Source organism: Python bivittatus, unplaced genomic scaffold, assembly GCF_059951505.1.
Source record: "Python bivittatus isolate LINGU-HERP-01145 unplaced genomic scaffold, Pbiv_v1 ctg000160_np1212, whole genome shotgun sequence".
Taxonomy (NCBI): Eukaryota; Metazoa; Chordata; class Lepidosauria; order Squamata; family Pythonidae; genus Python; species Python bivittatus.
The window spans coordinates 8417975-8439110 of NW_028277076.1; the positions used below are offsets into that span (position 1 = coordinate 8417975).

The 21136-nt window shown below is 42.6% G+C and overlaps 1 protein-coding gene across 1 annotated transcript in view; it reads right to left on the bottom strand.

Annotated features, from left to right (window-relative positions):
• Positions 1 to 21136, bottom strand: part of PRRX2 (paired related homeobox 2) — a 58601-nt gene that overhangs the window by 2080 nt on the left and 35385 nt on the right. Inside the window, exons 2-3 of the mRNA XM_088146746.1 lie at positions 1561 to 1745; positions 402 to 580 (exon numbers count right to left, since the gene is read on the bottom strand). Of these exons, the coding sequence (XP_088002872.1) occupies positions 402 to 580; positions 1561 to 1745 (364 nt within the window). The remainder of the gene's footprint in view (positions 1 to 401; positions 581 to 1560; positions 1746 to 21136) is intronic.

A 21136-nucleotide genomic window follows, 5' to 3' on the forward strand; every position in this document is an offset into this window, starting at 1 on the left:
GATCTAGAAAAGATCCACAGGGAAAGGCTGGACTGAAAAATGGTGTTCTCAACACAGGCATAAAAGGCACAGATTTCTATTACCCCTCCTGTTCTGGAGGCACAGGATCGCCCTCCATGCAAAACAGGTATTTGCAGGCAGAAAAGGTATTATTTTTCCTTTGAAGCAGTCCAATCTAATTTTAGCTCAGCTCCCCTCTCCTTCCTCTGCCCCCAGATGAAATGTGTTCTTTGGCCAACAGAGCAAGCCTCTGTTTTCCTTTCCTTCTCTAGTTTGGTTAGCACTTTCCCTTGAAAGCTAACATAACATTGCGATTAGGGCTAACCTGGAGCAGAAGACTCCACGGGAAATGTGAGAAGCCACGCCAGGGAGGGGGGAGAAGGAAGGAAGCTTGAACCAACCTGTAGGGGGAGGTGGTTGACCAGGATAGATAATCGGGGCTGAGGGTGGTGGGCCGGGGAGCAACGGGCTGCTCGATGGCTGTGTCTTGGGTGTAGGATTTGAGGAGCGATACCGACCGGTTGGCCAACATCGCTCTCTCGTTCCGGCGAAACTTTGCTCTTCGGTTCTGAAACCACACCTGGAGGAGAGAAAGAAGTAGGATGTTGAGAGACAAGCTCATTCCTCGAGCTTCTTCTCACCATCCAAACTTGGCTAGGATTTGTTTGTTTCAAACTGCATGAAACAAAGACCAGGATTTGGAGGGCCAGAATCACGTCTTAGCTCCAGGACTAAGGCCTGGGAGACCCACATTCACATCCATCTTTCTCTGTGAAGTTTGCTAAGCTTGGGGACCACTGACTCTCAACCTCACGTACTTGGTGATGGTCATTGGAACCAGGAGTATTAAACACACAGCATTTTGCTTCTAGAGGAAGGACATGTCCTAGTTGCTCTGCAACATGATGGTTATTTTCGCAGGGTTGTCCCTTTGCATTTCTAACTGGGAGCCAGTTTGATGGAGTAGTGAAGGTGCTGGACTAGAAACTTGGCAGTTGTGAATTCTAGTCCTCTCTTAAGCCTGAAAGTGGGGTGGGTGACTTTGGGCCAATCATTTTTCTCAGCCCAAGCCACCTCCCAGGGTTGTTGTTGCATGGAAAATAGGAGAGGAGCATTGCGTATGCTGCCTTGAGTTGGGCAAGATAAAGGTGGGATATATAATAAATAAAAGTAATCAATGAATAATAATGATAAATGTAGTATTATGTAATAAATGAAAGGCAATTCATTTGAAAAAACCCTACTCTGGTTGAGCTCATGACTCCACGTTGTTTTCTTGGCAGGAGCGTGGAAGAGTGATATATTTATTTTGAAAATATTTATTGACTTGTTTGAGAATTATTTCATTTTTTAAAAAACAATCCCCATCTGGTCCACAGTCCTGGAATTCCCTAGCAGTCCCCCCTTTGAGTTTTGGTCACATCTGAGCCTCCTTAGCTTTTCAAGCACTGGCGTGGGACTGCCCTGGAAGGGTTCCCAGTGACTTTAGCCATATCAGTGTCATTTTCTGGCCAAGAAGTGATTTGCAGACATAGCACACGAATCCCCATGGACTCTCACCTGGACTCTGGCTTCACTGAGGCTCACCCTTCGGGCCAGCTCCTCCCGGACAAAGGCATCAGGATAGTGTGTCCTCTCGAAGACTCGCTCTAGAGCTTGCAGCTGATTGCTGTTGAACGTGGTTCGGTTCCTCCGCTGTTTCTTCTTCCGTTTGGTGGAGGAGCGGGTTGGACTCAAGCTCTCCCCTGTGATCAGAAGGAGGGAGGGTCAGGGAGGGTAGGATGGAAAAAGACAGGGCATGAAAGCCTGTGAGATGCTGCAAAGCCACGCTCTTCTTGCAGGCAATCCGATGAGCTCTGAGTGAAAGACAGCGCTACCGGTCTACCGACGGAACATTCATCAGGTTGCAATTTGAGCCAGCCAGAAAACAGTGCAGGGAGTGTAACAGCCAGTATGTAGGACGGACAGGCAGAAGACTAGCAGAGCACATCCATGAACATCCTATGACTCTATGACTCTATGACTCTATGATTCTACGATTCTATTGAGTCTGTGATTCTATCACTCTATGACTATGACTGTGGTTCTATGACTCTATACTACTCTCTATGACTCTATGACTCTGTGACCCTATGATTCTATGACTCTATGACTATGACTATGATTCTATGACTCTATGATTCTGTGAATCTATGGCTCTATGACTATGATTCTATTGATTCTATGATTCTATGACTACAATTCTACGGCTCTATGACTATGATTCTATGATTTGTGACTATGATTCTATGAATCTATGACTCTATGGCTCTATGACTCTACAATTCTATGACTCTATGCCTATGATTCTATCATTCTGTGACTATGATTCTATGCCTATGATTCTATGATTCTACGACTCTACGACTCTATGACTCTATGACTCTATGACTCTACGACTCTACGACTCTATGACTCTATGACTCTATGACTCTATGACTCTATGACTCTATGACTCTATGACTCTATGACTCTATGATTCTATGACTATGATTCTATGATTTTACAAAATTCAAAGTTTGCCAATGTAGCAAAACCATTTTTTTGTAAATCCTAAGGGTTAAAAGGGCCTGGTGGACTTTTCCAAGAGAAGGGAGATGGAACTGGGTATCGTAGAAGAGGGCATAGGGACCCAATGTGTAATTCTGAACAGGGCCGCAATGTTGCATTATAATGTCCCTTTTCTGCTACTCACCGAAGTGGTGGATTTTGAATGTCACCAAAGGCAGAAAAGTGATGATGTCCCTTATGATGATGATGGCATTTTTACTACTGCAAGGATAAAAACTGCTTTGGAAAGGTCCTTGTGGGATCTGAGTTTTTCATGCTTAAAACCGGGCTGACCTTGAGGATCGACCTTGCACCATTTGTTCTGATGCCCCAGGTTAGGAAGGGTGGTGTCTTGCCCCACCCACTTGTGATTTTTAGCTCTTCCCACCACCACCACTACCAAGAAGATCACCGCAGGAGGACCATAATCCTTGGAAAGAAGGGTAGTCTTGTCTCTCTTGGAACTGTAGGGGTCTACAAGAGGGGGGAACAAAGGCTGTCATGCACATTGTGACGTCATCTGATATCATCATGACAGGGACCACGTCTTTGTTCTCCAAAGCTAGGAGGCCCCCAACATGTATGAGAAACAGGGAAGCAAGCAAATTCTCCTCTTTATGCATGAATTTTAGAAGAGTTGGCTTATCTCGTGAAGCCGGGCCCATTTTTAATTTCAATCGAGATGGCTTTGTCATTTAAAAACCGAGAAGGGTACCGTTGAGCGATGACAAAAGTTTGCAGCCAGCAAGGGTGCCTCGTAACCCTCCCAAAACAACTCTCAGCGTTCAGACTCGGTTCCCCTTTATTTCAAATTCCCTCTCACCCTCCCCTTTCTGCTCCCCATATTTTTAATGTCTCCTGACAACCCCCCATTCTAAGAGCCCAGCAAATCCCATTTTCGAGGTCTGCACGCCGATGAAACTTAAACTTTTGGAAAGGTACGATCTGCAAGAGGAGGACATCCTGCGGTGCATTCATTTAAATTCTCCTCTGAAACACGATCTAGCCATTTTCCCCCCCAGCTGCGTGGACATCTGGTTTCCATTTGTCCTCTAATGGCGGGAAAAAACGTTATTTTGGAATGGTTTTGAAATTTGGAATACTTTTATGACAGCTCTTTGATTTGTACCAGTTACCCTGGATTCCTTTGCTATATGTCAAGTCTGAGCAGCTATGATGTGGCAAAAAACAGAAGAAGGAGGGAAAGAAGGAAAAAATCTTGCCGGCTTGGAGAATTCTTTAATAAAAGCACCTTTGAGATTTTGTCCGGAAACGGCACCGTGGCTAGGCAGAGCGATGCAAAAGGAGACGACCCAAACATCTCACTTTAAAATAATCTTTGCTTGCAGTCTTTTCTTTCCTGCAGAGGTGTGCCTGGATATGAAAGTATGCCTCTCTCATTCCAACATTTGGAAGAGTTTACTTGGCCGTGATGCCCTTAAACTCCTGTGATTATTTTCTCCCTGAGCTGCTAACTTTCAAAAAGCAGGGAGGGCGTTATTTTTAAGAAGGAGAGCCAGCCAAATCTGTGCCTTTCTCACTTGCCTACATTTTCTGGCACTAGGATGTGGACCCCTCCACCCCCAAAATGCAGGTGATCTTCCCGAAAATCTGGGGTCTCTGAAGCCCTTCCAACATTTTGATTTTTTTTTTTAATCTGCCAGAAAGGAAAAAATATATATTCCATACATGGGGGATGGTGATGTTGCATTCAGATAAATTGGAATCAGATCTAGGTTTTGTCATGATCCTTGTTTCTTCATCTCTCATGTTTTGGAGGGTAATCTTCCCCCAATTTTCCTTGGCCTCCCCTGGCCATTTTTTGGACAGTAGCCTCTCTTGATCCTTTCCCCCCTCCCAATTTTATACACCCAGATCAAGTCCCCACTTGGTTAAGATGGGGTTGATCACAATCTCTCATTCTATCCTGTTTCCTAAATTTAGGGAGGATTAAATGAGGAGTTCTGTGCATGACCCTGAACTCCTTGAAGGGCAGGTGAAATGTGAAGATAATAAATAAAATTAAGATGTCTGCAACAGAAAATATAGATTCAACCACTCAGCTCAGGTTTGATCTTATTGCTTCAGCTCCCTTCTGAATCCATTAAGAACTCTCCCTGCTCTCTAGTGAAAATCAATACTAAATTCTCCACCCATCAGCTGGGTTTGTACAACATGATCAACACTAAATCTGGGTTTCCAAAACACCGTTTCTAAGTTCACATCGCATGTCGAATGGATTCAATCAATTGTAGCTTGTATTCAGTCAACGTCATACATCGAATTGATTCAATCGATTGTAGCTTGTATTCAGTCAACGTCGCATGTCAAATTGATTCAATCAATTGTAGCTTGTATTCAATCGATGTCGCACGTCAAATTGATTCAATCAATTGCAGCTTTTCCATTTGGAGCACCAAACCACTTTGGATTTCCAAATGGATTGGAACAAACATGGCACGCCCATCTGTCAAATCTCCAGATTGGCGCGAATCTTGGCCAACGGATTTGGAGACGTCTGATTTGGTTCAGCACTTCGAACAGTTTTGGAACCTCGGTGTTAGAAATTCACATTGGCTTATCAAATCAATCCATCTGTCTCTAAATCCCATCTCAAAATCAAATATTCCAAATACCCTCAAATCAACCATATTCAGGCTTAAAGCGACGGGCAGGTTCCCCCAACATGAACAACAAACCACCCAGTTTAACCTGGTTTTGTGTAAACCAGCTATGTGATACCTAACTTTTTCTAGGAGAAATTAAACTCAGCATGTTAATGACTGGAGGAAATTCTAATTCATTCACTTAGAATTTTCTAGAGATTCTCAGCATGAAAGGAAATGATTTTGTAACTAGATGTGACCATTTTTTTTCTTTTTCTAACTACCTTCTGTACTCCCATTCATGCAACAGATCTGCTAAGGGTTTGTCCTGAGAAGGTTGAAAATCTGCAATTCAAATTTAGCATGGTGTAATTAGATCATCTGGGGAGAAGAGGCTGACCGCTGGGTTCGAATCCTTGCGCTTTTTACCTGTTTGCTAATCTGGCAGAGTATTTAGGCATTTGTTCGATTTAACAAAAAAATTAACCCACCCCAATCTAACAGGGCAGTGAATAGCACCAAAGTAAGCAATTAAATAAATTAAAAAGTGAGTAAGTAAATCACACCCCAAAGTATTAACTCCAATTAATAGTATTAAGCATCCAGTAGATTACAGCCAAACTGTGAGAAAAGCATAGACTGTATTATGAACAGCAAGAAATGATAAAAATGGAAAAAGCTAAAGCAGAGAGAGGTATTTCATTCATAAAAAAGATGCTGGACTCAATACCCATCAAGTTCAATAGGTCTAGCTTCTCCAGAAAGCAGGTATTAGGATCACAGGATACTGCAACATAAATTTATCAACTGAAGGAAGTTGGGGAGGAAATATACTCAAATCCGAAGTCACCGTTTGGAATTGATGAGTGATAAATCAAGACTGAGAAAAGGAAGGTTACTATCTGGGCTGCAGTACTCAAGATGGCCACTAGGTGGCAGCAAATACGACCTTTTCTTATTTCTCTTTGCTGCCCTCTAATGCTGACCAGACGTACTGCAGCCCAGATATGATAGCCCTCGAGAAATCCATAATTCTACTCACAAAAAGGAAGCTGCATAGGGAATTCTTTGCCACCAGAAGTAAAGACGGCCACTGCTCTGGATGGCTTAAATGAAGAATTCAGGAGAATTGGAACGCAGGTCAAAGTAAACCAGAAAAAGCTTTCAAAATGGAAAGGTCCCATGGATCTTCTGGAACAATTAGATGATTCAACAGCCAGAATTATTGGCTTTTTGTTCCACCACTTTGCGTGCTGGTATCAACCCTCCTGTAGATCTTTGTCACACGGGAAATTCTCCTGTCCCATAAACGCTCACATCGTGATCAGATCTTTGAATGATGTGTGAGGAACGGCATTCCATAAAGTGGGTGAAAATAAGACCGAAACAAAATTGGATTAAACAAAAGATGAAACTCAAATGTTGAACATGGGAATGCATTTAATAAATTTTGCCTCCCATCACATCAAAAATTACAATTTAGAGGCAATTTTTGGAGAAGATTTGGAGATCGCTCCCAAAGTTTGGGGATCACTGTTGTGGCCAACGGCGACGTGAGTGGGACCCTTCTCTTTTCAAGATCTAAGAAAAGAAAAGTTGTTTGAAAAAGCTAGAAAATTTCAAAGCCCCATATTAAAGCCTTCCACCTTTTTAGAGGTATAAAATAATAAAGGAGAGAAATGTTTTAGAAAGTCCAGAGGCCACCTTGAATTCCCGAAAGTTTATGAAAAAAGTTTCTGCACTCTTTCATGGTACCATCACCACTGAAAACACAGATGTACACATTCAAATTTCATAACTGTAGAAGCCCGGACTTGCAATATAGTATGAATTACAAGGATGTCAGGTTCAATTTACAAAGGAAGTAATTTTGAGTTTCAGCAGTATCCCGGGTTCAAAGTTTTTCCTCCCCCTTTTGGTCTCCCCCTCCTTTTCCTCTTCTCTCTATTCCCCCCTCTCTTTTTTCCTCTCTCTTTTTTAAAAAAAATATTCAGTTTAACTGAGTGGACTGAAATAGTCTGGAGGCCATTAGCCGTAAATTCTTCCGAAGAAAAATAAATTCCTTCTCCTTGCTAACTTTTCTTCTTCTCTCAACAAGTCCAAGACTCACACAGCTTTTCTATTGAAATAACAATTATGCCCGAGGCAACCTGGAGGCGGCTGGGATTCCTAATCAAATAAATAGATTTTATTAATTAACACAGGTCTTTCGCAAAGAGGATCCCGATTTGATCTCCAGGCTCCAAAGGAAGAAAAACAAAAAAGGGCCAGGTCAGGTTCTTAATGGGGATTTCACAAATTCACAGCCTTGGTCAGAAGGAGGCATCGGGAATGATTTAGGGGGAAAGTAAAACTCCAAAACATCTCCAAAACATCTAACAGGAGTCATCTACAACATACAGTGTAAGGACTGTAACAGCCACCATGTAGGACAGACGGGCAGAAGGCGGGCAGAGCGTGTCCATGAACACCAACTGGCAGTCAGAAGACACGATGAAAACTCCTTAATCTCACAACCCATGGACAGACTCCACCATAGTTTCATCTGGGAAACTGTCAACATCTTAAACCAAGCTAAATCCAGAAATGCTAGGGAATTCCTAGAAGCATGGCGTTGAGACAAATCAACCATCAATAGACACATAGAAATAAAACATATTTACACCCCATTCAAAAGAGACAATAAAAAAGCTAAGAAGGAAACAAAAAGACCAGAGCACATCCTCTCCAGCAGCCAACACCCAGATAAGCAGGGATGAACACCAGACAAACGATCAAGCAGAAGACAATAACCTAATCAAGGAACTACCAAGGACAAAACCACACGCCTACCAACACCGGCAGGGCAAGCTATTGTATATAAACAGGGAGCAAACCCCACCCTCCCTCGCACTGATGATGTTACCTAGTTGGGTAATGAAACGTCTGCAAGAAAACCACCAAGCTCAGAGAGCACCAAGGACTCCACAGGTCAACCCTGAGCTCCAGAGATTCTCTTCTATTGAAAGTAAAAAACAACGTCTTGTTACTTTTCTAAGTTAAGTCTAAAAGACTTTAAAAAAGAGTGCTAAGTGATCTGGTCACTGGACCACAGTTTGGGTCATGAAGATTTAGAAGTACCATGATTTATCTTGTTCAGTTAGGAAGTGATGCAATCTCAGAGTACCCCTGCTTTGTTTTGAGCTCCATCCAACTGAAACAACCATTCCAAGGATATAAGGAAAAACACTTATTCCATCACAGTCTCTTCACATCAGAAAATTTGGACAGTGGTTCTTTCTTCTCTTGGACTTATGGTGTCTCCTCCCATGCTTTTGCAAGTTATTTGTGTTTGAAATAATTGGTCATGAACCCTGTCTGTAAAAAGATGCTGTTCATGAAATGTTAACATTTTGCTGATCTTCTAGATCAGTGTTGTCCAAACTTGGCCACTTTAAGATGAGTGGACTTCAACTCCCAGAATTCCCCAGCCAGCCATGCTGGCTGGGGAATTCTGGGAGTTGAAGTCCACTCATCTTAAAGTGGCCAAGTTTGGACAACACTGTTCTAGATCATGCAGATCCACTTGTTCTGGAGATGGCTTGGTGACTTCCCTCAAAACCAGAGATGACCTCTTGTTCTTTCAGACATGGACTGGCTCTGAAAGAGACTTGAAACACCACTTCTGGAAAACCACTGGCCAATTCTCCAGGCCATTCTTTTCTCATGAGCTTTGTACAAAGTGATGCTGGAGGGCCCAGCCAGAGACACCCTCTTTCTCAGGATGAAACAAAGGACCCCATCATTTAAAATGTCCAGGAATCAAACCCTTGTAACTAGCACTGGAAACAGAGCTTCAGAACTCAGGACCACCATTAGATGTCAACAAAGTTAGAGTTCTTAGCCAGAAATCAGCCAGACGGAGGACCAACCATGGGCAGGAGAAGATGGCTGCTGAGAGCTGAAGCTTTGCAGAATTGGGCTCCTGCAAACCAACACTGCTTAGCTTCAGCTGCATCTGGGAATGCAGAAGACATGGATATTTAAGGCTGATTTAGAAGGCAGATCCCTTCATTAAAGAGTTTTGGTAGCAGCCTTATTAAGAAGCTGTGTGACTGTCTCTATGAATTCCTTGATCTGCAAAGTGGTTCTCCTTGAACCTTGATAAGGGGTTGGATCCTTGATCTGAATTGAATGCTGTTGCTACTGGGACCTTGGAATTCTGATGGGAAGTGGAAGGCTGATTTATGGCCCAATCAGTAAGGAAAATAGTAAGAGGACTTATTTATGACTACTCCATTGATTTCCTACTGGAGACTTATTAAGTTATGAAACTGCCTAATTCTAGAACAGAGCAACCTTAGGATAGTCAGAAAGGGTCTATGGAAGAAGAGTAATAATTTATTCAGTTTTGATCACTGTTGGTTTACGCTATTGATTTCCTTGGGATCTTTAAGCAATTTGAGCGGAATCATCAAATTGATTTCAATTAAATTGTCCAAATCAGAGAAAGTTGAATCGATTGAGATGATCAAAGATGAAGTATGTACAACAGTTGCCTGAATTATGATCTGCATTGAACCAAGGAGGTTATGTACAATTTGATGGAATAATTCAGGATAGCAATCCAGAAAGTTGATGCTATTTGGAGATTTGATTTGACTGCCTTTGAATTGAATTTCCAAATCAATTTTTTGCACAGCCTGAACACCTAGTTCTAATATTAGGAGGGGCAAAAAATAAATGGCTGAAATCTTGTGTGATCTCACGTGGGGACTCTGAGTGGAATCATCAAATTGACTTATTATTGTTATTATTTTATCCCACTTTTTATATATAATTCAAAGTGGTGAACATATCTAATAAAATGTTGCTCATGAACAAAATCTTGTAAGGTTTCCATATTACTGAATGAAATTTTACATGATTTCAATGTTGAACAGCTCATATTTTTTTCAAGAAAATCAAGCACATGTGATTTCAGCCACTTAACTAAAAAAAACCGCATAATTCTTTTGTTCCTGTAATTGTTAAACAGTGGTATAATGTTACATTATTCCTTTGAGTGCTCTGATTCACAATTGTGGTTTTTTGTATCAATGTTATGTTAATAAGACTCGGGCCAACCAGTCCATGGTTAACCATGATGGGGTGTTTCATTACATCTTCGGTATCCTCTTAACAACTCAGGTTAAGATGGATGAAACAGAGGTTGACCAGTTTTGGCCTGATCCCATTCTTGGCTGGGTTTTCCCCATTTCTCCAGGGCTGCTGGTGTGTCCTAGTTTCCTCTGCCCACAGTCTTGGGATCCTGATTCATGGTCAGCTGAATTTGCACCCATTTCCTTTGTTCCCACAGTGAGGGCTGCAAATTTTCATTTGAGGAATACAGGTAGTCCCTGGGTTAAGAATACCCAGTTTGATGACCCATAGTTAAGAATGGAGCCTATTGTAGCAAAATGCACAATGATGTGAATTTAATACACAATGATTTGAGTTCAATACACAATACTAATACAGTGTTATACAATAATACTATTCCGGCTTATATACAAATTCAACTTAAGGACAGATCTTGAGAATCGAACTTGTTCTTAAACTGGGGACTACCTGTAGTTGTAGGATAGGGGGTGATGGAAGAGATAGCAACACGTTTTGGTTAGTTAATGGTTAGATTACTGGAATAGATTTCTGGTAGATCTTCCTGATTCTAGTCCCTTGATCCTAGTTCTACATAGGTTGTCTTGGATGTTTCATGCTATTTCCATGTTCCATTGACAGCTCTTTTCAATGATTCTCTAGTTGAGCCAGAACCCAGTTCAAGCTACTGGTGCTTTCATTCTGACTCCCTCGGTCACCACACCTCTGGTATCTGTCTACCCTTATCTGTTTCTTTAGGCACAGTCTTCCTTCCAGGGTCTGTTTCAGGGTTATGGGCTCTGGCCTTGACTTTGGAATGAGTTTCCTCCTTCCCTTTGCTTCTGTGAAATTTTGAAGGTCTTTCAAAAGGGCTTAAAGACCTTTTTCATTGAACCAATATGGGGCTGGTAGTTATCAGGTTAGCATTAGTTTTACATCAAATGTGTTGGATTGGTTTAGTTGTTAATGCTGTTTTTTTCTGGATTGGTTGTGAAGTAATTTCATTGGATGGGACTTTGTGATGGTTGTGTTTTTCTTTTGATCTGTATCATGGTTTGGTAAAAGTATATATTTGACTATGATATATTTGATACTAATAATATAGAAGATCTTAATCCTTGCTGATTTTCCTCAGATGTCCTGGAAGTCAGCATCTTCTGACTGTGCCTCTGTTTCAAAATACAGTGTCCACAGCTTGATTGTATTGTTATGCAAATTGGCTAAAGAATACGAATCTTTTTGGATATGGATATTTATACTTTCTAAAGTTGCCCAGTTGCCAATGACTCTAGGTGGATAATACAGGATTAAAACAACTGATAACAATCAATTAAACCCATGCCATTTTTTAAATCTAGATAACACCTAACCAACCTCGGGTGATCTTCAAAAAAGGTCAGACTTGCTGGAAATGCAGTAGTCAGGTCTGATAATCTTTTTTCACACTTGGTGGCAATGTCATAAAGCCCAACTATTCTGGAAGATGATTCATCATAGCATGAAGCAAATTCTAAATACCGACTCTTCTTTCTTGCCGGCTGTTTTTCTGTTGAGCATTACTAAGTCTTCCATTCCTACAAAGTTGGTTCTGTAGTTTGTAACAACTGCTAGAATACTTTACACTTCTTGCTGAAAATTATGCATAATTGCTTCTTTAGAAGAACGACAGACTAAGTTATGGGAGTTTGCATCAGTGTCAAAAATAGCTTTGCATTAAAAAAAACCAAGTGTGATACTGAATTTACTTAATCTGGAAACCATTTATGGGTAACGATTCTCTTCATGGACTTGTACCAGTTATGAAGTTTGGGTCTGTCCTAACGTAAGGCTTTAAAATATGAGATGTTTGATTTATTATAATAAGGGCCAACTTTCTTGGTTTAGGTAGCAATTCCAATTAATTGTTCTGATTGATGATTATAATAATGATTTTAAAGTACCAAACTGGTATAAGATCATCTTTATTATATTTTTTTTGTATATTGTTGTTAGCCACCCAGAGTTCATAGGTTAGATGTGGGTTTTGGGTGGCTAAGGGATCAACCCATTTACAATCCTCTCACCACCATCCCTCAAATATCTGGAAAGTTTTGGCCAGGAACTTCGGTGGCCCTCTCTAGATGGTTTGGAGTCCAAATTGTGTCCCTGGGCAAAATCCTGCAGAACCTTCTGGAGAACTTTTCTAGCTGGGCCGCTAATATTAGGCTAGAGGGATTGAAATGCTGACTTGACGTCAGGCCAACTGTGATGAGGCTCTGGCCAGATAGACTGGGCTGTTACCAAATGCTCAACCTGGTAACTGAAGGTGTGTCTAAGATGTTGATCCCCCAACTGATCCAAACCGTGACTTTTCATGATTTCTGAAGCCAGAAAATAAAAGAGGCACGGGGTGCGAACGCAGCTGCCAGATTGGTGACGCACCCGGTTAAGGTTCTTGCGTGAGCCTAGCCCAGCGTTGACCTTGCAGCCAATTATTGTCATTCCCTGTTGTTTTTGCAATCCGGAGCAGGAAGCAAAAATCAAATGTTTGTCTAGCCTCCCAGCTGCCTCTGGGGCGTTGAGTTGGCTTCCATCACCACGTGTTAAGACTTGGGGTGCTCCAAAAGCAAACAGATCTTTGTCCGTAAAAGACAGACCCCAAAAGACACCACGGACGGTTTCTGAAGCTTATCCATCCGCCGTGATTGACGGCTTCCTCCATTTATTATGCCTCTTAGACATCTTTTGGGAATGAAAACCTTTCGCTCTCCCCTGGCCGCCCCCTTCCTCCCCAGCCTTTGAAAAGGAGCGGCTGCTTTTCCCTCCAAGGGGGTTAGAAAAATGCAAAAGGGCAAGTTTTAAACCCAACCAGGGCAATCAGGGATGATGAGGAACGCTGAAGCAAGGTGACCCCCTTCCTCTGAAGTCCCCCATCTGAAAACGTTTAGGGGCATCTCAATTTTCGTTCCGATCCATTCAAACTGTCAGAAAGCCACAGGGCGGAAACTGTCCTTTTCATTCACTCCTCACAGGAAACAGACTGCATGGTTGGGAAGGGTGGGGGGGGGGGGTCAAAGGGGAACCCAGCCTTATCCAGAATAGACAAGCTTTGGTTCTTGGCAGGAGGAACCAAGCGGGAATTTATTTGCATTGGTGGGGAAGAGAAATGGGCAATTAGAGAAATATCCTTTATTTTATCCCGGCTCCGTTTCCTTGGCTCACGGGGCAAACCAAGTTTCATTTGGTTTGATTCCTGGATGGAGGCTTTTGGTCAGAAGTGGCGCTAAAGTGACAAACGGAGAAAGCATCTGGGTGGGATCAGAGGATGTCAGAAACCCCAGATCCCAACCCTTGCCGTTATGTTGGGTGACAACCAGGGATGGACAGTTCAGTGATGAACTGGGGATTATGGATGCATGTCCCCTAGTCCCCAGATCTCTCTGAAAACTCGAAGATAAATCTCTCTCTTTTCTGCTCAATGTGTTGTTTGGCTTCAACCATGGTTTGTGACTTGGCGAGATACGCAAAAGCTACAAGCTGTAGCTGAACAAACCAGGGTTTAATGGGAGGTCTGAGATAAGGTGCCATGCTTCTCAAGTGAGGGTTTCCTATAATCTGCTCCCCACCCCCCCACCCCCCGCCATCAGCCACAAACCGAAGGTATGAACATCAGGAGTAACTGATTTTCTTATGGTCTGATGTTGGCAACTTTTATCCCTTTGTTGGATCGATATTCTGCCTTTCTTCCAGGAGGTGAAATTGGTGTACTTAACGCTTGGATTTTTTTGTGTGACAGCCATAGAAGGTCTAAGAAATGAACTGAAGCAAATGTATAAACAGTTTCCTACTTTTTCCCCACAGCAGCAACAAAGCCATTGGAGTTGGGTGGCTTAGAAATTTTAATCATCATCATCACCCACTCGACTTTTATGGCTGAGAATAGACTACTGTAGAACCTGGATCTCTTCAGTGCCAATCTAGCACCCTAACCACTACACCACACTGCCTCCCTTTGTTTCCCTAAGGTCTCTACAGCCAATGTCCAGTTGAAAATGCCCACCTGCCTTGACCATAATATCTAGGAGACGCATCTGGCTATCCATCTCTGGAATCCTTCTTCTTCATCACAGGCAGATCCAGTCTGACGTATCTCTGGAGCTGCTTTTTGCCAACCTGGGATCCTTCGTTGAAATTTGCAACTGGCACACTGGAAGGGAATTCTAGTCCACCATGCCAGTGGCTTACCAGGAGGCACCAGGCTGGGGAAAGATGGTTGAGATGCACCTTTGATCTGGTCCACCGGATGCGGCAAACCTCAGCTGAGTCCCCTATTTTGTTTCTAAGAATGACCACTTGCCCTCTCTGTGCCCAAGAACCAAAGTGGTCCACTGGTGAAGGTGCTGGACCCAGGTTCTAGTTCCTCTCCAGCCATGGAAGCTCCACTGTGTACTTTGGGTCTCTCTCTCTCAGCCCAACCTTGCTCACAAGATGGTTGTGGTAGGGATAAATTACAACACATCAAAGTGATTGATCTATGGGAAACAACGTTGTGCCATTGAAATAACATCCCTGCCCATTTTCTCTGCCCATCCAAAAGGGGTGGAGCTTATGGCCGCACCCTCCTTTTGTCCTTTGCCGTTTGCTCTTGGAAGAAAGACGGGATCAACATCCAAGAAGCTGAAGATTTTCCAGACCGGGGAGAGCCCTGACCTTTCTAAAGGGCAGAGGAAGTGGTGGAAGAACTTGGAGGAAGAGCTGAGAACCTTGGAAAGGTCAAGAAGAAGTTGGGTGGTGTTCCCAAGAGGCTGAATCTACTTCTATCTGTTGGACAGGAGTTGGACAGGAAGAAAAACTAAAACCAAGGAAGAACAGATGAGGAATATCTTGGAGGCCTTGGATCCTTCTATCTACGTTGAGGCTCATTCATGTACACCCTGACTTGATGTTGCAATGATCCATCAGAATGTGTCAATGCATTATCCTTATTTTCATTCCCCTCCATTAGTCAATAAGGAGCCTTCTCAAGTCAAGAACAGCAGCAACATTGACGCTTTTACCCCATTTCTCCCCTTCCCCTTCTTCTAAGAACCCATTGCTCTCCCTCCTTGAAAACTGTAGCTTTCCACAACGACTGTGTGAGGTAGGCTCAGAAGCCAGTGCCTGAATCCGATGCTTGCGGCTTACTTAACAAATCCCAGTTGAAACAAACCATGGCGTAGTGTGATGGGTGAACCCGACCAGCTTCAAAGAGCAGTGCAAGTTTTCATTAAGGGAAGAAAAGTTTTTTTTATGATTCTTTGGTTTAGGGATAGTTTTTTTAGGCTAAATAGTTTGTCTATTATATTATTATTGGTTGTTGTTTTAAACCTGTATGTTTGGAGTAAACTGAACAGCCTAGCAAAAGAAATGCATAAATAAATAATTCTAAAACATATTTACCAAGTTGTTGCTTAGCAGTGTTTCTCAGACTTGGCTGATTTAAGATGTATGGACTTCAACTCCCAGAATTCCCCAGCCAGCATGCTGGCTGGGGAATTCTGGGAGTTGAAGTCCACACATCTTAAATTAGCCAAATTTGAGAAACCCTTGGTTAGAGAGTTGCAAACTTTTCTGCACCGCTGAATGCTATGCTGTGCTCTTAAAGATAGAACAGACAAGGTCACGAGGAAAAATAAATTTAATTTCCTTGGTTGACATGTGCATTCAGTCGCATTAATAGGAGCATTTTCCATTTAGGTATTGTGTGTGATCCCCCCATTGGCTGTATATAGAATTACAATTTAATGACTTTTCTAGGTCTTTGGAGAAAAGTACTCATAGGTGCCTTGAATGTTTTAGAAACAGATTTTATTTTAACAGATCTTTGACGGATTTAATTTTGCAGGAACGGATTCTAACTGGCCAAGCTGTTTTGCAACGGAACTTGGTGGTCTTCGTTATATGCTAAAAACAAGCAAACATCATTTTTGTATTTTGTTAATTTTTAAGCCGCATGCTTTCCTGACCTTTAAATTGTTTAAATTTGTTTAACAGGCTGGCCTAGTCCAGGTAGACAATGCAAACATGGACAAATATCATAGCTATATCACCAATAAATCAGGGTTGGAAGGCTTTGTTAAAAAAAGGAACAACCAGAAATTGAAAGTGGGGAAACCGTATCGTACAGCACAACGCATGAATTATAGATATGCAAACTGGATGTGATCTGATTCAAGTCCCTGCTCTGGCCTCAATTAAAGCTAGTTTAATTCCATTGGAAGCGTCAGATGGGATCCACTAGATCTGAGTTTCTCAAGCCCTTCAGAAAGTCCTTTCCTTTCCTTTCCTTTCCTTTCCTTTCCTTTCCTTTCCTTTCCTTTCCTTTCCTTTCCTTTCCTTTCCTTTCCTTTCCTTTCCTTTCCTTTCCTTTCCTTTCCCAAAAGTGGCGTTGTTTTTATTCTTCCAAAAACGTCTTTAAACATTGTATATCTCTTTTCGAAAGATCTATAAAAGAAAGTCGTTTTGATGTGGTGTTTCAACCACAGCCCCTTAAAATCAAACCTCCGCCTCAAAACTTTGACCAGGCCTAGTTGGGATCCAGGTCTTCTCCCGCAAGCCGTGGGAAAGCTAACCACGGTTGAGATCCATCTATGCACCGTGCGAAATCTCATTATCGCCGCTTAGGCAAAATTTGTTTAGCCCGTTTGGGCTGCTGTTTGGAGCCTATTCGATGAGCAGGAATAACTGAAGGTAGATGTGAGAATTTGAGCGTGCAACGTGGACAACCAGCCCGTAAATTGCTCTCGTTCTTCACCTTCCCTTTCCAAATTGAAACTACAGCTCCTTTTCTCTTCTTTCCTCCTCCTCTTCCAACTCACTTGTTCTCCCCCCGATTCTGCAGTACATTTGGGAAGGACGTTTGCTCCCCCCGCCCTGGTTCATGCGTTTCCATGTGCCTTCCAGTTCTCCTCGCGTGTGAGGCCTTGCAAAAGGCCAGCCTTGTTGGCTGGGACGAATGGCGCCTCTCCACATCTGTTTCGACGTGAAAGGCTGGCGCCGGACGAAGCCACAGACTTCAGTCGAGAGAGGCGCAGACTTTAATAGACTTGTACAATTCGCTTAGCGATTGCTACGGCTGCAAATGAAAAGTGGTTTTCTGAGATTGCAGTTCCACGCTCTCTCTTCCTTAAAAAAAAAACAACAACAGAAGCAAAAACGGGGTGCCAGAAGACATGCAACAGGCAGGGAGATGTGGAAGGATGTTGCCTTCAAGGTAAGGGTGACTTCACTGTCTGCCACCCATAACCTTTTGGAGATCAAAAGGTCCTTTCCAACAACAAACCTTCTTGGAATCTATGGTTGTGCCCACGTTGGCTTTTGAGGGTCTTCTGGACAGAAATGGGAGTGTTGAATTTTCTAATGCAGAGGGGTGTCAACACCCCTCTCTGATGGGAGAAATGCTTCTCCAGGATCTTCTCTGAACCCCAGATGTGTCAGGAACAGCAGACCCTATAGAGATGTGATCTATGGCCACCAACAGAATCTGGGAAAGGGCTTTGAGTTGGGTTCCAACAATTCACTGTATATGATTGGGGTATCCGTGAAATCCCAAGAGGTCATCTGCAGCCCCCCACATTCTCATTGTTCTTTTGCCCAAAATGACCCAAACGTTCCAAGTATGTAATATCTCACAAATGTTTGGCATCTTTATGGGTTTGCACACCATCACACTGAAACGTGGTGGTGGTTTGAGAACACCCAAGATACAGCTGAGTTTGCCAAATTTTGTAAGATTTGATCAGTCACAAGAGATGTAAATGGGTGTGGGGGGTGGGTGGGTTTTGGTCACTGCCCAAGCTTGTTCAAGGCTGTTTGAGAAGCTTTTCAAACCCTGGTCTTGGTTGACCTTGGAAGACCCTGAGATCTCCAGATGTTTTATGGGTGTCAACCACTTGCCGATTTCCATGCTGGCATGGTTGAAGTGGAAGTTGCCATCCCAAATATCTGGAAGTCACCAGTTTTATTCATCCCTTGCCTTGGGTTGCTTTAGGGAGGGACTTTCAAGGGTTTCAAACAGGGTTAGAATTATCATGGATTTTTGTGTGCGAGATGTCCTACCTGTGAGTTACAGAGAAAGATCTAGTTAATTAACACCATCATTCTCCAGGTGTTGGCACAGAGTTCTGGGATTCTAACAACCTCTGACATATATAGTCCATGTTTTCCAGCTAAACACCACTGCCAGTTGTGAATTGCCCCTGAACTCAGGTTATCAAAGAAGGAAACAGTACCTTCAGGTTTTTCCAAAAGCCCCTCTTCTCACAGATGGAAAATAGGAAGTTGCATGTGGTTTTATTGCAACCACGTAGCTTTCCTTCACAAAGGAAAGACACTCTGCAATCTGCAGGACTTTTTTCTAAACATCACTGCCCATACTCCCATGTTCTCTGTTCAAAGTGCCCAAATGTTATGCAGTCTTTTCCAAGGAAGCGCTCATGCTAAGCCCTTTCGTCACAACAGAAATAAGGAGGAGAGAAGATCTGGAGATGATAAAAGTATGGACAGAACGAGACCGTACGTGTTCTGCTTTTTGCAAAAAAATAAAAAATCCCTGAGTGTTGAGGACTTAATTGCTATGATTATGCATGATACACCACTCGATGAAAATCGCTTAATCCTACGCATGGTTTTAGATGGGAGTGCAGGTTCTCCAGGGAACATTGGAGCAAATGTGTAATTATCTCCAAACTTAACATTAGAGCACTTCAAATGTATGACTTTACCGCAATATTTCTGGTGGTTTTGGAAAGTAGACTTGGACGATGAGCTCCAGGTTGCCCCTTGAGATGGAAGGCATCAAAGTTGCAGTTCCTGATCAACTTTTCCATCTCTAGTGAATTCAGTGAAGAAGCAGGAAGCAAACTCATGAGCTACATTTACATAGTTTGTGGTTCCCAAATCAATAAACCCTGTTCTAGCTGAATGTGAAGACCTGCCTTCCATAACATGCTCAATCTATCTTAGTTTAAACTACCATGATATGTGAAGGGAGCCATCAAGGGATCATCCCCCATAGCCCACTAAGCCATTTTTTTTGCTGGTTTGGCTCATAGAAATACAGTTGCTGGGGTTGCAGTTGTGCGATCTTAGCTATTGAAATGTTTCATACCTTGCACTAAACCATGGCTTGCTTCAAATAAGCCACAACTGCCGGATTCAGGCAACGCTTCTAAACTCTGAACCATGGCTTGCCAGCTACGGTGTCTGGGATCCAACATTGCATTAAACCCAGATAGTTATAAGCCTCCTTGGGTGTTTATACCAGCAGAAAGACAGAATTTACAAGTAATAATAAATATCAATAAAAAACTAATACCAAGCAAACCGTGTTGTGACATTGCGCAATGTGACCTAGTCCTATAGCATCTGTAATCATGATTTGTTGAATAAATCATGGTTGTTTGGGCCTATATATTGAACCATAAGCAATGATTTACAAGCCACACAGGTTATGTTTGTATGTCACATTCACTCAAAACTAAACCAGGATCTTACAGTCTAAAATATGACTGAGTTTGCCCAACATGCTTCACTTAGTTATTCAATCTACTTCTTCAAGGATTCCTAGAATATCCTAAAATCAACCCCATAGGTGTTGGGTTTTTACAGCAACCCGGTTAAAAACGTTGTACATCATTATTCCCTCTGAGTTTTGAGCAACGGTGTAGAAACGATTGGTGGGCTCACACATTTAACTCTTCAGAAAAAACACTAAGCGGGATTAGTTTAACTCAGCTTTGTTTTGGGGGGGGTGAAGCCAATGGTACAAACCCAGCCCGTGTTGTGTGACCCCAGAAAAATGGGCTAATTCAGCAACTGGTTCAAGTCTGCTTTGTAAACATGGAGAAATGTTAGATTCGGTGAAAGAGCCAACCAAGAAGGACACCACTTGCATTCCACCCACCGAACCGTTTTTAAGACATGTCAATAAACCTACTTGGCAGTCTTTGGACAATCTGGATTTCATAGTTTAACATAGCTGCCTCGGTCTCCTGCCAATAATATCACGGCTATAAATTGTCCCACCCAAATGAGCAGATGTTTAAACAAAGGAATGCCATGTCATGTAGATCCCAACCTGTAAATTTCCTCCCCAAAGGCCTATCTTTGCCTTCGCGGCGGGTCCTTCTTTCACGGGGGAGAACCAGGCAGATCTGGGAGTGCTGGAGAACCCACTCCATTTCTGGTATTTTTTCCTTGTGCCTTGCCTGAGTTATAATTTGCAGCAAACACAATCAAGTCCTTTTTTCTTGCTCTTCAGCTTCCAATTGCCTCTGGCTTCTCATCACACAAACCTGCCCTTCTTAAAAACAAAATAATGAAGGAAAAGGAACGAAGTCTTTCCAAAACAGAAACGTTGACCTACAAGAGATACAAAATCACATATTTGCTTGGCAGTTTCACCTGGGCTAGCTCTGATGGGCTTTGAACCAGCTTCCCATGTGAGTGTTTAAGACACAATTATATGGCTTGTGCAAAGGGCTGTTGGGTGGGCAGAGAATTTTTTCAGTGCCTGAGAGTCACACTTAGTCTTTTGTGCTGGAATCCCACCCTGCAGCCTTAAAGATAAAGGGGAAGGCAATGCAATCATTGGCTATGGGAAAATAATGCTGGGAAAGGTGGAAGGAAAGAGAAGAAGAGGATGACCAGCAGCAAGGTAGATGGACTCAATTACAGTAGTGATGGGGCCACTGTTGGAAGACCTGAAGGACCAGGTTGGGGACAGATCCTCCTGGAGAAAATCTATCTATGGGGTCACTAAGGGTCAATTCCAACTTGAAAGCTCATAATCAATCAGTTGATCA